This window comes from Abramis brama, assembly GCF_963993115.1.
Source record: "Abramis brama genome assembly, chromosome: 1".
Lineage (NCBI taxonomy): Eukaryota > Metazoa > Chordata > Actinopteri > Cypriniformes > Leuciscidae > Abramis > Abramis brama.
The window spans coordinates 49,080,809-49,098,549 of NC_139963.1; the positions used below are offsets into that span (position 1 = coordinate 49,080,809).

The 17,741-nt window shown below is 37.8% G+C and overlaps 1 protein-coding gene across 2 annotated transcripts; it reads left to right on the forward strand.

The window, feature by feature from the left end:
* Positions 1-259: 259 nt before the first annotated feature.
* On the forward strand, positions 260-17,251 carry LOC311080037 (uncharacterized protein). Of its 2 annotated transcripts, none has more exons than XM_084109801.1 (5): positions 260-296; positions 924-1,058; positions 12,512-15,451; positions 15,551-15,670; positions 16,716-17,251. In XM_084109801.1, exons 2-3 carry the CDS (start codon positions 974-976, stop codon positions 13,747-13,749), a joined length of 1,323 nt encoding a protein of 440 aa, XP_083965927.1. In that variant the 5' UTR covers positions 260-296; positions 924-973; the 3' UTR covers positions 13,750-15,451; positions 15,551-15,670; positions 16,716-17,251. The 2 variants fall into 2 exon arrangements, with proteins under 2 accessions (XP_083965927.1, XP_083965926.1); XM_084109800.1 differs by having other exon boundaries at positions 282-362.
* Positions 17,252-17,741: the final 490 nt, after the last annotated feature.

The following is a 17,741-nucleotide window of genomic DNA, read 5'->3' on the forward strand; positions in this document are numbered from 1 at the left end:
CTCAGAACTTGGGAGTATCGGCGAGCCAATCAGGGATGAGTTCCCTAATGAATATTCATGAGTCTTCCCCTAACACCCTGCACAAAAAAAGAAAAGAAATTGCAGAAGGTGGCTGAAATCATAGACATATAAATGGGCTGAAATGCCCCAAAAGCTGGCTGCCAATCGCCTTTAAAAACAAAGAAGAAGAAGAAGAAGAAGAAGAAGAAAAAGACAGACTTTTATTTTGGTCTGGCTATATGACATCATAAACCTGCGCCGTGCCCCTGCAACTGTTGCGATTATACTGAAGAAAGGTTTGTGGTTTTACGCATTTAAAGTGTCTACATCGATACACGTTGATTTGGTAGTTTTTACAAAAGGTATGTGACCATGTATTATGGATAGCTTTGTAATATGCTTAATATTCAGGGTTTTTGTGAGTAGCGTACTCACATAACAGAAAAGTAAGAGTAACGTCTCATCTCGCGCACTATATCATTTACGAATTCAGTTTTGGTTAGTGATGGAGAAATGGAGTCAATTGAATCTAATGCTTTGCCAAATGACTCACTGATTCAAAGCGATTGAATCACCGCGCGCTGACGAATCCTGCCGCTCAAAAGTGTAAAAATAAAACTAAAACAAAAAATATATATATTATTATGATGATACATTTTATGAACAAATCGCAAATGGTTTCTAACAATGTAATCATGTTAAATCTACAAATCAAAATATGAATTGTTTTATGAATTTGTTTTATGAATTTATTATTCTATAATTGTTTAGTGCTTGTTTTAGTTAACTTTCAAATAAAATTTCCTGATTTACTCACCCCATGTCATCCAAGATGTCCATGTCACCAGTGCACTGAACTAGACTGATTTATTTTTCTTTCTGTTAATTATTCTCATCTTAAACATGATAAATTGTCCAAACAGGAAAACTCCTGGAAAAAATCATCTGAGATCCACGTGACACTATTATAAAGATGGCGTTTATTAAAGAGGAGAGTGAAGACATAAAGATTGAAGAAGTGTTCAGTGTGAAACATGAAGATTCTGAGGAACAAAAAGGTTAGTTTCATTCCGTCCTTATTTTAATGATCTACAGAAATGAATGACATGAAAAATGTCATATGAGTGTCCTAATTAAAGCGGTTTTATTTGATGTGGAGCGGGTCTTCTCATGTGGACAGACATGTTTGTTGAGATCACATGACCAGACAAATAGAAATAAAGTGTTTCTGCATGAACTTTAGAGGACCTGTACACTTGCATTATATGGACTAGATAGATTATTTATATGGATTATGAATATCTATGTTGATCCAAAGAAAGGAAATCATTTGCATCTGGGATGGTGTGTGAGTAAATGATGAGAGAACATTCATTTTTGATGAAGTATCCCTTTAACTATCACCACAGCCCCATCAAGTAGGCTACCTTTCACTAAACCAAAGATTAAAACCAAAAACAGTAATATTAATGATAATGTTAACATTTTATGAAAGGTGGCCATTATTACAATAATACAAGTCAAGTCAAGTATATTTGTATAGCGCTTTTCACAATACAGATTGTATCAAAGCAGCTTCACAGTATTAAATTAAAATAAAATAATACAACAAGGTTTGTTTCTAGTGGAATTTATTGATTGATAAAATAAAATTAAATATCCCCAAAATATCCCCAACTGAGCAAGCCAAAGGCAACAGTGGCAAGGAACCGAAAAAAACTCCATCAAGTGACCTAATGGTGTCCTAAAACTCCATCAGGTGACCTAATGGAGAAAAAAAAACCTTGGGAGAACCCAGGCTCAGTCGGGGGGCCAGTTCTCCTCTGGCATTTATGAACTAGAGGCCGGATTGTAGTTTGAACTGTAAGATTAAAAATATTATATGAATGCCTGGCCGAAAAGATGCGTCTTTAATCTAGTTTTAAACTGGGAGAGCGAGTCCGAGCAACGAACAGTATCAGGAAGACTATTCCAGAGTTTTGGAGCCAAATGTGAAAATGCTCTCCCTCCTTTGGATGATCTGGATATCCTAGGTATGACCAAAAGCCTCGAATTTAGTGATCTTAAAGAGCGCGATGGATTATAGGGCGATAGAAGATCCGTTAAATAGCCTGGAGCTAAGCCGTTTAGGGCTTTATAAGTCAGTAGCAATACCTTGTAAATAATACGGAACTTTATAGGTAACCAATGCAGTGATGATAAAATCAGTGTTATATGATCATATTTACTTGATCTAGTAAGAACTCTAGCGGCTGCATTTTGGACTAACTGTAGCTTGTTTATTGAGGATGCAGGACAACCAGCTAATAAAGCATTACAGTAATCTAGTCTCGAGGTCATGAATGCATGAACTAACTTTTCTGCATCAGAAACTGATAGCATATTACGTAGCTTAGCAATGTTTCTAAGGTGGAAAAAGGCTGTTTTTGTAACATATGAAATATGATTTTCAAAAGACAGGTTGCAGTCTAATATAACACCCAGGTCTTTTACTGTAGAGGATAAAGTAACAGGACATCCTACGATGTTAAAGTTGTATTGTGAGAGGTTTTGTGGGTGGTTTTTTGAACCGATAAGTATTACCTCTGTCTTGTCAGGATTTAATAAAAGAAAATTACACATTATCCAATCTTTTATATCTTTAACACACTCTGTCAATTTGGATAATTTAGCGTTTTCATCCGGCCGTGATGAAATATATATTTGAGTGTCATCAGCATAACAATGGAAACTAATTCCATGTTTCCTTATAATATTTCCAAGTGGCATCATATATATTGAGAATAATAGAGGGCCCAACACAGATCCCTGCGGCACTCCATAGTTTACTGAAGTTATGATTGATTTTTCTCCATTCAAATAGACAAAATGGTAGCGGTCAGATAAGTATGATCTAAACCAGCTTAATGCTTGTCCTTGAACACCAGTATAATTTTGTAGTCGATCTAAGAGTATTGTGTGATCTATAGTATCGAACGCAGCACTAAGATCAAGTAAAACTAGTATTGAGATACAGCCTTGGTCAGAAGCTAAAAGCAAATAATTTGTGATTTTAACGAGTGCAGTTTCAGTGCTATGATGCGGCCTGAATCCTGACTGAAACTTTTCATAGATGTCATTTTCTTGCAAAAAAGAGCCCAGTTGAGCGGACACAACTTTTTCTAGTATTTTAGACATAAATGGAAGATTTGAAATGGGTCTATAATTTGCTAGATTATTATGATCTAATTGTGGTTTCTTAATGAGAGGTTTTATAACTGCCAGTTTAAATGTTCTTGGAACATGACCTAAAGATAAAGATGAGTTAATAATACACTTAAAAACAATCAATTTTGTTGGTAAAAAAAAAATTCTTATATTGGCAAATCATGAGATTAGTTACAATTATTACTTTGATGTATTGACATCCATTTTATATTAAACCCTAAACAAGTCAGTCATTTCATTTGACATGAGATCACTGCTGTTAGCAAAAGACAACAAGCCCACAATCCAAATGTTTCTAAAAAAAAAAAATGCTTGTTTTTTAGGCAGTTTCACTTGTATTAAAGTTAACCCCAAGAAATGACCCACAGGCTCAACCCAGCTTTTGACTTTCCCCCTCAGACAGAGCCTGTGTGGGCTTATGCAGATATACTTAGAGGTTATGTTTTGCTATTGGCCCTGAATGTATATATTTTTGAACAATCTGCTTTCTTAAGGTGCTCTAAGCGATGGATGATGCCACTTCTTGTTGACGTTCGATGTATTAGTATTAGTATTGGGTCTTAGTATTAGGACATCTCTCCTCTAGCGATGTGCATGTGTCTCCTCTCCTTCATGTGCACGCCACTAACCCCCCAAATAAAATATTTATATAGAAAATAGAAAACAGAGAAAACTTTAACCACAGTAATAGATGTCGGCAGCAGCTGCTGTTGAAGCACATCCTTTAATCAGGATATAAGCATTCGATTTGCACCACTTCATTTGCACCACTTCATCTCTCACAGTCACAGTTAGGCTCGCGCACTGTTAAACGAGCTCTCGGACACACTCGGTCTCTCTCGCGCACTGTGAAAAATAATGTGATATAATTTTATTGCCATGTCATTCAAGGTTAAGCACCATTTTTTTTCTCCTTAAACATAACGATGATAAAATAATAAAAAAAAAAAAAATTCCCAGGAAAACGGATCGAAATAGGGCAATAATTAAAGGCAGGGTAGGTAGGACTATATAAAAATAAAAGATCCAAATTTGTTAAAACTTTCTATATATATCAATACATAATTAAAATGTAAGTACTCTGAAAAAAAGAGTATAAAAATCAAGTGACTCTAGACCGTTTAATCTGTATTAAACACAGCTCATTATTTCGATTCGGGACGAATCAAAGGATTGGCTTAGGCGACTGTCACTCTCTCTCTCGCAACCATGGCAACCACCCTTTTGCCACGGGATCTGCCCACTTGCGCGCGCACGTTTGATTTGAGGAATTCGAGAGGCACGGAACCTAGGAATAGCAAAACAATGGCAGAGAAAGAGCAATCAAAATTCACATTACCGGCATGCAGTTAGTGAAGGCAAACAAGGCAAAAAAAGAAGACAGTACAAGAAAAGGTAATGAACAAAAAGTCTTTGGATAAACAAAGAAATAAAACGCGTGTCAATATCATCGTGGCTTTCCAGCGACCACCCCGTCCTCAGCCTCTACTTCCTCGGACCCTAGTTGCACGCCACGGCCTCTTGCACGACCTCCTCTGCTTCGCCCTAAAATTATTTTTATTTTACAAAAGGACATTTTACAAACCTACATTTTGCGCATGTGCTCCTGCATGCACTTTTCCAGTCACAACACAGCAATCAAAGGAGGACGCGCTGAAAACTGTAATGCTGTTCTCTTCCTTCATAACTCGTACTGAGAATGTTTGAGTTGCAGAGGAATTTGTGACTGTTTCAGCTGTTCAACCACATCAAAGTTTCGTAATTAGTAAGTCCGTGCTTTTTCTCTTTTTGTTCTTATGTGCTGAAGGGCTGCTGTGCCTTGGTGAAACGGTGTTTGTACGTACGTGAAGAGCTCTTTTCCAAAACGCCATAAACCTAAAAAGCTGCCTCAAAGAACCAGCAAAAGTAATGATTATGAATGTGTAAAATATTGCAATAAGACATTTTAATTGTTTATTAATTTCTGTGTCGGCTGCAAAGATGAAGTTGACGATATTTGACTCGCGATCTTCGCAGTAGGCTAGTGAACGCATGCACCGGAGAAATGCACATTTAGGCTACATAGTTTTATTTTGTTTTGGATGGTTTTGTTTAGAACCAGATTTCTGTAAATATATTCCACATTTTTTAGGCCTGTGAGGCGAGGCTACGGTTCGGTTCACGATGATATAATCTCCAGTTCAAGCACCTTATGTTGTGATTGATAGCCTATATTTACTTTATGTATTTAATCCAGGAATGAAAATATTAATGAATTAATGAAAAAAATATATATTAAAATTAAGATACAATTAATACAAAACGAAATTCGTTTTAAAGAAAGGCTTTGTGCTTTCTGTTTTGAGGTCTCTGTTAAAGTTTGAAAGTCTTAGTGCAGCTTTCAGAGCGCTCGCGTCCATAATGGAGAACTGTCAAGTAATATTGTTTTTTCCTCATAAATGCAAACACGAAAAATAAAAGACAAAAACTTTTTTAAAAAGACAAACCATAAATTTAGAAAAAAAAAAAAGAAAAAAAGATGGATTTATAGCGTTTTGGGGGAAAAATGAATGGATTTATACCGTTTTGAAAATGTTATTTTTTTTTTACTTTGAATTGATCATCAACAATATTGTTGTTTGATTTAATAATCACTGTTGCAAGAAGTGCCTAGTTAAGTTTTTTTTTTTTTTTTTTTTTTTTTAAGTGGAAAAAGTAGGGGCTGCCACAGATTATGTTTAGTTAGCTCCTTTATTGTTTTTTTCTATAGCCTAGAATAATATAGGTCAAATGCAGCAAGTCAAAAGACCAACTGGACCTTCTTTGCCAGTTTGCTCACATTTCTTTGAAGGATGGCAAAAATATCGCCTGAATATCGATATCTAGATATTGGAAAAAAATATGGAGATATTCATTTTTGTCAATATCTCCCACCCCTACATGCAGAACACCATATATGTTATGAATCTTACACGAAATTCATCTTCATCACAATATAACTGATGGTAATGTAAAAAAGTGTATCAATGCAACCTGTTTTTAGCTTATATAACTAGCTCGTTAGCGAATCAAAAAATATATATTTTAAATTTACCAATATCAATATGCAAGCTTGATAGTGAGTACTAAAATACATCTTATTTGTTTATATTCATAAGCAATTAGCGTTAGATTTTTTTATTACATGTGATTCTGACATGATGTCACTACATGCACTGTGCTCCTTCCTCTCTGCTTGTCTCAGGTAAATAATGCGTCTTCAGCTCAGCGGTTGGAGTCGCGCGTTCATGTGTTTTGGGGGCGTGGCTTTGGAAGGAGCCCAGAAGGGAGGGGGTGGAGTGAATGGAAATAATGAACTGTCTTTAAAACAGTCGTGAGAGGTCTACAGACACTCGATTTTTATACTTTCTTTTTCAGAGTACTTACATTTTAATTATGTATTGATATGTACATAAAGTTTAAACAAATTTGAAAAAGAAGTTTTTTAGACCATTCCTACCTACCCTGCCTTTAAGGTGAATTAGCAAATATGACTAAAATGTCCAGGTGGACACTGTCAAAACGGCAATCAATGAATTAACCGATGACTTTAACCCTCGGATGTACACATTGCGAAACATAACGCAGAATTTAGCAGTCAACACTGATTCATCGTTGATTCAAACCTTTTGGTTCAAAGCAGTCTGGACGGTGTAAAAGTTGCAGATGTCAGGTTATAGGCTAGTGTGCACATGCATGGACAGGAGTCGTCCCATATTCGACGTTCAATTGTGAAGTCAACTGTGCTCTCAGAGTTATATATAGAGTGATATTTATTAAGAGTCATCTCCCACCACATGTGTAATCCACGTTTTCAGAGTTGCTCACTATCTCACTCTTTACTGTAGATACAACTTAGTGTATATTTATGCCACTTTGGCATTAGCAATCACTTGAATGCTACAAGTTATCGCGCTAAATCGTGTCTGCCTGCTGATCGCTGATTGGCTGAAAGCGTGTGCTCGTCGGCGATGTCAACACCAACTGACTCTGCATGGGCATGTGTGTTGATGTGTCATGATGACTGATTTTATGGATTACATGCACATTTTAGTTTTGTTTATTACCAATAAATACCAATTAGACTTTTAGACAAATTAGACAAAAAACGCCGAACTGACCCCAAACCAGCCCAAATTTTGTCCACCCGCCTAAACCCTTTTTTTACCTGCACAATCGAAATCAAAACCCACCCAATCTGGCAACACTGTTCACAAAGGAGAACTCTGGTCAATTTTAACATTGAGCTCATTTTTTTGTAAATTTGGAGTGCTGTCAGTACAGAAAACAATGACAAAAATCGGTGTTGCCTACACCGTGTAATTAGGGCTGGGTACCGAGTTCGATACTTTTTAGGTACCGACCGAATTGCCTCGGTAGTATCGAGTATTGAAAAATGATTTGTTTTTCGGTACCAGATTTCGATACCTAAGGGGTTAACTCGTCAACGTCAGTGCTCAAACAAATAAATATGAAATGCACAACGACACGCCTAAAGTCGCTCACGCACATACACGCAAACTCACACACGAGACTCGCGGAACTGTCTGCGCACTCATATGAGACGCGAGCGCGCGCACAAACTGCGAGCACACACACACAAACTCGCGCACAATACTCAATGAGACGCGAACACACACACTCACAATACTCTAGATATGTGGAAAAGTCGATCAAAAGTGTGGCTACATTTCTCCAGGCTCGATGCCAACAGCGCGCGATGCAGTATTTGCGGTAAAATAATTGCTGCAAAGACCGGTACCGCGACAGATATGACGAAGACCTTGACAGTGCACGGAGTAGCCTAAACATAAAAGCAGAAAGTTGCTCCGTCTTTGACTTGTAAATGAAGAGATACCTTGTTGATCACTCTGACAGTGTTTATATTGCAATAATGACCTACTGAATGTACACTGCCGTTCAAAAATGTGTTGGTTGGTCAGAATTTTTTTTCAGTAAGCATTAAAGTGATCAAAAATGACCTTAAAACATGTGTAATGTTACAAAAGATTTCTGTTTCAAATGCTGTTCTTTTTAAATTTTTATTCATCAAAGAATCATGAAAAAATGTATCATAGTTTCCAAAAACTGTTTTCATATTTCTGAAGGATCCTGTGACACTGAAGTAATGATTTTGAAAATTCAGCTTTGACATCACAGGAATAAATTACATTCTGAAATATATTCAAATAAGATTTTAAATAGTAATACTATTCCACAATATTACAAGTTTTACTGTATTTTTGATCAAACAAATTCAGCTTTGGTGAGCATGAGCTCTTTATAAAAAAATATGTTGTTCCTTATGTATTTGTATAAGGAATATTTTGTTCCTTTGTGCTTTTTTTGTTCCTTTGTGCACTGGCTAAGGAACATGAGTCAAACTGAAAAAATAAAACCAAAGTTTTTCTGAGGTAATGTGTTATGTAATCTTGTTAAAATGGATTTCATAAAATTGGTATCGAAAAAAGTATCGTTCAGGAACCGGTATCGAAATCAAGGTATCGGTATCGGTATTGGTATCGAAATTTTTTGAACGATACCCAGCCCTACGTGTAATCCTCTTTTTAAAATTTGCACCCTGTTGACTTCAATGGGGCAAGTCTTAAACCTGCTATGTATATGTTTAGCTGTATTTGTCTCTTCAACCCCGTTACCATCTTCAACCCTGTTACCCTAGTCTCAACCCCGTCACACCTATATATATATATATATAAAAAAAAAAAAAAAAGTTTATGAATAAGTAATTTAATGTTTGTTGAACTTAGTCAGAAATGTTCAGAGCAATCATAAGAATACTGATTTTAGTTCAAATTCTGAAGTTAAGCCATATCTTTGATCAAAAATGATAGGGTTGCTGTCACAAAAAGTGCACATTTCAGGCTTTATAGCATAAGTGTAAAATAATATGTAAATTTTATGGTGCATGGTACAATTTCTGGTAAGCTACGCTTTTTTATTATTTCAATTCAATTCAATTATTGTAATTTGATTTAATATTGACTCATTTGGATAAATATTAGGTATGCCTATGTACCTAATATTTATCCAAATGAGTCAATATTAAATCAAATTACAATAATTGAATTGAATTGAAATAATAAAAAAGCGTAGCTTACCAGAATTTTTTTCTCAAGATAAAAACTCAATGCTGTAAACATACAGACAGCCCTATCAGCTGGTAGTATTATTTAAGGTTAAAAATAACTCAAATTAAATATGATGCGTTTTTTTTTTTTATTATAATAACAACAACTTTATTTAATGATATAAGTAGAAATATAATAAATATGTAATATAGAACACATATTTAGCAAAATACTCTTTATAGCTCTTTTTTTCTTGCCAACTACGTGCTAGCCTATATTATGTTCATTAAATGGCTTTCCTGAGGTAAATGTGACATAATTGTTCTCCAGCTATGTTATTAAGCTCTTCACGCTGATAAAAAACACTGATTGATCGATATTATGTATGAGGAATATACATTTCGGTAAGCTGTAGCCTGTATCTTTCAACAGTGTTCGTGTTTTTTACTATTAGCTAGTAGAGATGATCGGTTCACGTGCGCTAGGGATCCGTCACATCACATTTACAAGCGCCAAAACGGTATTTATTGTTTGAATTTCGTAATAAAATTTACAGAATCTGAGAGTTGAGATTCTTTTATATCATAAAGTAACCTGCTCTGTCTAGTCTGTCGGTCTCCGTGTCCTCTTTGCTTCGCGATTTTTCTGTGCGTGAGAAAATGGATGTGTGGCGTGAGAGCGTGTGAAAAGTGTCAATTGCGTGTGTCTCACGGTGAATGCGTGAGAGTTGGCAGGTCCAACTTCCTACTTTTCGGCTATTTTTTGTAGCTGGATATACAGTGCAATGCATAAGTTAATACACCCATGCTAAAGTTGACTAAAAAGAGGAATAAAAAATCATATTTTGGAAATTGAACTTAATGCCTTAATTTAAAAAATTAGGAAAAATCCAACCTTTTAGGACACCAATTTTCTTTGTGAATGAATAATGTATCGTAAATAAATAAATGTTCTTCCTTAAAATACATGGTGCATAAGTGTGTACACCCCTATGTTAAATTCCCATAGAGGCAGGCAGATTTTTATTTTTAAGTATTTTTTTTAAATTAATTTTTAGGATACTATGCATCCTGATAAAGTTCCCTTGGCCTTTGGAATTAAAATAGCCCCACATCATCACATAGCCTTCACCATACCTTGAGATTGGCATGGGGTACTTTCCATAAGATCATCTCTCAATGCAAATCAAACTAGCTTTTAGGCTAACTGAAATAAAACCATGCCAATCTCTAGGTATGGTGAATGCTATGTGATGATGTGGGGCTATTTTAATTCCAAAGGCCAAGGGAACCCCCCCCCCCCCCCCCCCCCCCCCATACAGTAAAACTGCACATTTTAGAGTGGCATTTTATTGTGGCCAGCCTAAGGCACACCTGAGCAATAATCATCCTGTCTAATCAGCATCTTGATGTGCCACACCTGTGAGGGGGATGGATTATTTTAGGTAAAGGAGAATTGCTCACTAACACAGATTTGTGAACAATATTTGAGAGAAATAGGCCTTTTGTGTACATAGAAAAAGTCTTAGATCTTTGAGTTCAGCTCATGAAAAATGGGGTAAAAAAAAAAAGGTGCTGCATCACGTCACGTCACGAACTCAGCTCACGAACTCTTGTTCATCTTCTCACCGGAACACGCACAGCAGCGGAGCAGCGTGTTCACAATAGCAGCTTGAGTTTCGGTCCGCTGAAGAGGTGCTTTTCTATGGCGAGCAACTTCTATGTTAGGCTTGTTCTAACTGTGACAAGTCAAAGGTCTGAAGAAGAACGATTCAGTGTAATTGCCGTTCAATGTTGCTTTATTAAAACAAAGCGCTAACCTAACCGCTATTCACGCACTTGAACGCCTTTGCAACGGCTGTTTTTTTCCCCCTTTTTTTCTGCTGATCTCCTGTGTCCCCCCTGCAGTATCTTTGCACCCACTGGGGTAAATGTTGGAAGTTGACATGTCCTTTTCTATTGACATGATGGTGGTTGTACATTTTAAGGTTTCCAACACTGGCGCAATCGCTGCCATTTTCTGCTAGTATTCATATCTCGGATCTCAAGGGTTCTGAGGTCCGTTCTTTGTACGTCGCTAACTCAGTTAGCTGGATTTGATTGTTTACGATTTTGCATGATCTTGGATTGTTTGGTTCTTCGACACTGATCCTGGACTTGCTGTCATACATAAACTTCGGCTATTAGCTCTTGCTCTGCTCTGCTCGGAGAAAAACTGTGCGCGCTCTTTGGCCATGGTGAGCAGCCAATAGCAACATTGCTGATTAATGTTTCTACTATCAATACATATCCCCTTTTAAACCAACGCATGAACGTGCAGTTATCTCAGATAACTCAATCCAGCAATACTAATCATAAATAACAGGTGAGTTCGAAGAAGCTATTTAGCCAGATCATGAGTAGCACGATGATATCATCTTGGATGTCCCATTTGATCTCGGATGTATTTAGTGACATACGAAGAACGGCCCCCTGGCTTCTTGCAGCTTTGTTACCTTTCGGTCAGACAGAACAAGAAGTCTTCCAAACACCTTACGTGCTGAGCTTCATCTTGTTTTGCACAATTGAATGAGCTGGAGTTTCGGAAATTGCATTTGTTCTTGTTTTGCCTCCAGTGCCTTGCATGTAGAGGTACTGTGGTTGAAGCTGTAATGATAACCCGATACACAAACGCATTAACACTATCATTAACCACCAGCTGCAGTGTATGTCCAAATCAGGCTACCGAGTCCCATTTCACCCATCTGGGATAGTTTGCTGCCAGCCTGGGAAAACCCTGACTAACTTCCGACAAATTTAGATTTGCTCTGCAAGTCTGTCCAAGAGCACATTCAAGCCCATTTCCAATCTTTCAAAATCGAGGCAATCACAAACTTTGAGGCGAGCTTTACACGATGACGATAACTCTGATTGGTTTTACGTGTATCCAATTACGCCCAGAGACATTTGAGCGACGTCCGTTGGTGACGCCCCTTTGGAAAGGGGCTGTGAATGAACCTTCCCCAGACCCACTCTCAGTTACAATTGAGAAGGGTCTGGTGTCAACCAGGCTAGTTTGCTGCCACAATGTTTGTGAATTATCGTAAACGCATGCAGACATTTTCCCAGTTAGTCATCAATTAGTTAAGCTGTGAGGTTGTCAGCTGTGTGTTGCCATTAAACTGGTGTTAACTTTGTATTTGTCTTTTTTCGCTTTAGACCTGATGCCACTGAAAGAGGAGAGTCAAGAACTGAATAATATGCAAGATGAACATCATGATTTCAAGACTGAAGAGAAATCAATCATGAGACTTCACACTGGAGAAAAGCCTTATACTTGCTCTCATTGTGGACAGAGTTTTGCACATAAAAGCAACCTTAATGTCCACATGAGAATTCACACTGGAGAGAGTCCTTTCACCTGTCAACCATGTGGAAGGAGTTTTGCTAAAAAACAAACCCTTAAAGACCACATGAGAATTCACACTGGAGAAAAGCCTTATACTTGCTCTCATTGTGGACAGAGTTTTGCATATAAAACAACACTTAAAGACCACATGAGAATTCACACTGGAGAAAAGCCTTATACTTGCTCTCATTGTGAACAGAGTTTTGCTAAAAAACAAACCCTTAAAGACCACATGAGAATTCACACTGGAGAAAAACCTTATACTTGCTCTCATTGTGGACAGAGTTTTGCACATAACAGCAGCCTTAATTCCCACATGAGAATTCACACTGGAGAAAAGCCTTATACTTGCTTTCATTGTGGACAGAGTTTTGCATATAAAACAACACTTAAAGTCCACATGAGAATTCACACTGGAGAAAAGCCTTATACTTGCTCTCATTGTGGACAGAGTTTTGCACATAAAAGCGGTCTTAATTCCCACATGAGAACTCACACTGGAGAAAAGCCTTATACTTGCTCTCATTGTGAAAAGAGTTTTGCACATAAAAGCGGTCTTAATTCCCACACGAGAATTCACACTGGAGAGAGTCCTTTCATCTGTCACCCATGTGGAAGGAGTTTTGCTCAAAAACAAACCCTTAAAGACCACATGAGAATTCACACTGGAGAAAAGCCTTATACTTGCTGTCAATGTGGACAGAGTTTTGCACATAACAGCACCCTTAATTCCCACATGAGAATTCACACCAGAGAGAAACCGTTTATTATTAGAAAAATAATGTTCACATGTGATCAGTGTGGAAAGAGTTTCACACGTAAAGCAACCCTTAATGGCCACTTGAAGATTCACTCAGGAGAGAACAGTTTTATATGTCATCAATGTGGAAAAAGTTTCAGTCGTAAAAGTAACCTCAACACTCACATGAGACTTCACACTGGAGAGAAACGTTTCATCTGTAAACTGTGTGGCAAGTGTTTTTCACGAGAACGAAATCTTAAGGCTCACACAAGTACTTGCACACAGGAGAGAAGCGTGAAATGGTGAAACGGTTTCTTGCTGTGAAATGGTGCAATGTAACTGTTGGAAACTCAGAAGCGAAGTCCAGGAGACTTAAGCCCCTTTCACACAGAACTTTGAACCCGGGAAATTGCCGGCAAATTGCCAGAGTGCCTTCTGTGTGAACGCAAACACGACCCGGGACTGATGCAGGGATCGATGCCGGGTTGGGGACTGTTTTCTGAAAACTGTTTCACTGTTTTCCTAGTTCTGATGCAAAGAGAAGAAAACAATGGGAAGATGCTTGCGGGCGAGTGAAACTCCCCAATTAACCGCGGCTCTGTTCTCGACACTTTAGCCCTGATTCATTTGAGGATTTTGATCGCCGACAGGTGATGAACGAGCTCATGGGGGTTCGTGGTTACAGGCGAGTACTTAAACCGAATGCAATAACCACGATTTTTTCTCACAAGAATGCTAAACGTCCGCGTATTTCAAGTGTAAATCGTGAACAGAAACGGCTAAGGCAAGAGACGCTGGATAGCATGCTAAGTAGCACTAGCGCTTGTGTCTCCACTTGTGCAGAGGAAATCATGGACTGTGTCGAACCAGAAAACCATGCACTTGTCGAGGCTCTAATGGAAGATAAAAGCGTCCAGTGTTCTTCAATTAAAGTTGATGCAGAGACTCAGACGGATTTCGGGCTAATATACCAATTGGATGCAGCTGTATATACCAATTGGATGCAGGCTCCCTTATTGTTCAGGAAGATATGAGAGAGCTACACAATGATGGATCACAATTGACATTAGAACTCACATGCATTAATGGCTGCAGTTACAGATGGCAAAGTCAGCCTCCTGGAAAACACTGCAAAGGGATAGGAAACCTGCTCTTATCAGCGTCAGTCTTCTTCAGTGGGATCCATTTTGTAAAATTTGAGCTCTTCTGTCACAATATGAACCTAAAGACAATAAGTGCTGATACATATGCAACACTGAGGAAGAGGTACGTGTTTCCTGTGATTGAAAAAACATGGAATAAAGAGCAGAGTACTGTGTTAACCACAATGACTAACCAGCTAGAAGTTGTGCTCTGTGGAGATGGCCGGTGTGACTCTCCTGGTCACTCAGCTAAATACTGTACGTTCACCTTTATGGATGCACTGACTGAAAAGGTAGTGGACTTTAAAGTTGTAAGTTGCACCCAAGTGTCAAGCTCCAACACAGTGGAGATCAAGGGTTTCAAAGATGCTCTGCAAACAATTGAAGAGAATGGAGTTAAGGTGAGCACCATCTCCACTGACCGCCACCCTCAAATTGTGAAAGAAATGAGGGTAAAGAATCCTGAAAAACATCATCAATTTGACCCATGGCATGTGGCCAAAGGCCTATCAAAAAATTTAGCGAAGGCAGCAAAGACAAAGTAATGTGAAGGCCTGGCAGAGTGGATAACATCCATCATAAATCATTTGTGGTGGTGTGCACAAACATGTGAGGGTAATGCTGAACTGTTGAGAGAGAAGTGGGTCTCCATAGTACACCATGTTACCAACTGTCATGAGTGGCCTGGGAACAGGTACTTCCACAAATGTCCACACAAGCCCCTTGACGAGGCAGTCCAAAGAGGAGAGCTGTGGCTGAAGCCGGGATCTGTTGCACACAACAGTCTTGTGAAGACTGTGACAGACAAGCGGCTTTTAAAAGACTTGGATAACTTAACGGAGTGCGTCCACACAACAACACTAGAGGTATGATCAAGTATAGACATTAGATATTATAAGTAGGCATGATTTCCATTGCAGAGTGTAATTCAATTGTAATTGTTCTCATTTCAAATTTTGTTTAAGGTGTATCACTCCATGTATCTGAAATACCTCCCAAAGAGAACGCATTTTGGATATGATGTGATGGTTCATGCCTCTATGCTTGCTGCCCTGGATCATAACAACAATGTGAACAAGGAACAGGTGAGTGTAATCATTCCAACTCATTGCACAGTATTTTGCACTGTGACATCAGTCTGTGGCCCCATTTACACGAAGGGAAGACGCAGTATTTCCCTGCGGTTTGGCCTCTCATTTACACGAATACCCCGTTTTTATCACAGAAAACTATTATTTCTAAAAACTCCGGCCAAAGTGGAAATTTCTGATAACGGCGGTTATGTGTTGTCGTGTCAACTAGGAGAAACGGGGTTTTAGGTTCTCAAACTTCACATTACGCGCCAGAAAATGCTGTAACGTCAACCCTATGTTTGGGTAGTTGACGTGACGTGGCTTTTTCACCGTCACAGAAGATAAAAATAATTTATTTCAAATTTTCATCATTAAAGGGATAGTTTGCCCAAAAATGAAAATTCTGTCATCATTTACTCACCCTCAAGTTGTTTCAAACCTGTATGAATTTCTTTTTTCTGCTGAACACAAAAATGTCGGTAACCAAACAGTTGATGGACCCCATTGACTTCCATAGTATTTTTTTTTCCTACTATGGAAGTCAATGGGGTCCATCAACTGTTTGGTTACCGACATTTTTCAAAATATCTTCTTTTGTATTCAGCAGAAAAAAGAAATTCATACAGGTTTGAAACAACTTGAGGGTGAGTAAATGATGACAGTATTTTCATTTTTGGGCAAACTATCCCTTTAAGAATACTGTAAATGGTTACACATTTTCTTGTTTTACACGAATTTGTTGTTTTAATACCCGAGTTATTTTTAATTTTTTTACAACTTTGAGCCAAATCTTAAAATTGTCCTATGGTGTGATGGTAGACAAAATTATTTCATAAATATTTACTTTTATAAATAAAAAAAATAATGTTTAAAAATCTTAATGAACACTCCTGGCATAATTGTGCAAGTGTCTATTTCACTAAGTGACCATCACTTTTCCTATACATACATTTCTAAAAGTGTAGAAATTTCATAAAGTTTGTCACAGAAAAAAATGTCCTTTGGTGTTATGCAATAACCTGATATTAAGTTATTTTCCCTTTTTGTTTTTGAATAGGCTGTTTATCAAGATGGGGAGAGCGTGGGTGAACCCAAATTCAAAATCGCTTGGAGCAAAGTCCACAAGACCTTCAGAGCAAAACCTGTGATGACAGAAAAGGACTACAGCTACATTACTGCCATGATGGAAGATGTTCTCTCCTCTGATTACGATCCAAACCAGGCAGTGGACATGAGTTTCAACCAAAGACACATCATGGCTCCACAGGTGACACTGTCAAGATCACAGATCATTTTGCAATCATTTCAGTATTCACGCTTCAAATAGCTGCGAATCTCTGGCACGTGTTTGTTTATTAAGTTATCAGTGATGTAGGAAAGCAAACCTGTATTTATAAATATCTAAACTTGTAAATATGTACATAACAACTGTGTTCAACAGTTTGATTTGGTTTGTCTTGGTATATCAATATGTTGGTGTATAAACATCTAAATCTGTGAATATGTACATAACTGTGCTTTATTGTAGGAGCTGCTGACTGATACACACACACCTGCTTTTGTATAGGGAATAAATTGTGATGGTCCCAAAGGAATTCTGGTCTTAAATTATTTATTCTTCATTTCACAGTAAACTTCTACTTTGAGTATGGGAAGTGTGCACTTTTGACACCTCTGATAATACACAATGAACACACCATTGTAGTTTAAATGCTCAGCTGCTTTAATTTTGAATTATTTTTAGCAGTTTGTCTTTTGCAAGTTCAGTCTATGCATAGTTAAAAATTCCTCCATGCCTCCTCTACTTCTCCCTGATTGTCTGCATGTTCAAATCCTGTATAGGCTCCACTTGGTTCAGGGTAGACATTTCTTATTTTGTTCACTGCACACGAGGGAATGATTCTGCGGACTCTTCTCCCCAGCCAGCCATGCATCCACCATGTAAACTGGCGATAGGAAGAATATCTGTAAGACCTAAAGCCAAAAGTTTACACTAAATGTTATGAAAGGATGAATCAAGGTTTGACTCAAGCCAATACATGCCAGCCAATAATGTTTGCGCTGTATTATTGTCTAGATTCTT

Bases quoted from the DNA above. Each gene is read 5' to 3' on its own strand.
- LOC311080037 (XM_084109801.1), top strand. From the start codon at position 974: ATGGCGTTTATTAAAGAGGAGAGTGAAGACATAAAGATTGAAGAAGTG. The intron at 1,059-12,511 runs GTTAGTTTCATT...TTTTCGCTTTAG, and splicing joins AGATTCTGAGGAACAAAAAG to ACCTGATGCCACTGAAAGAG.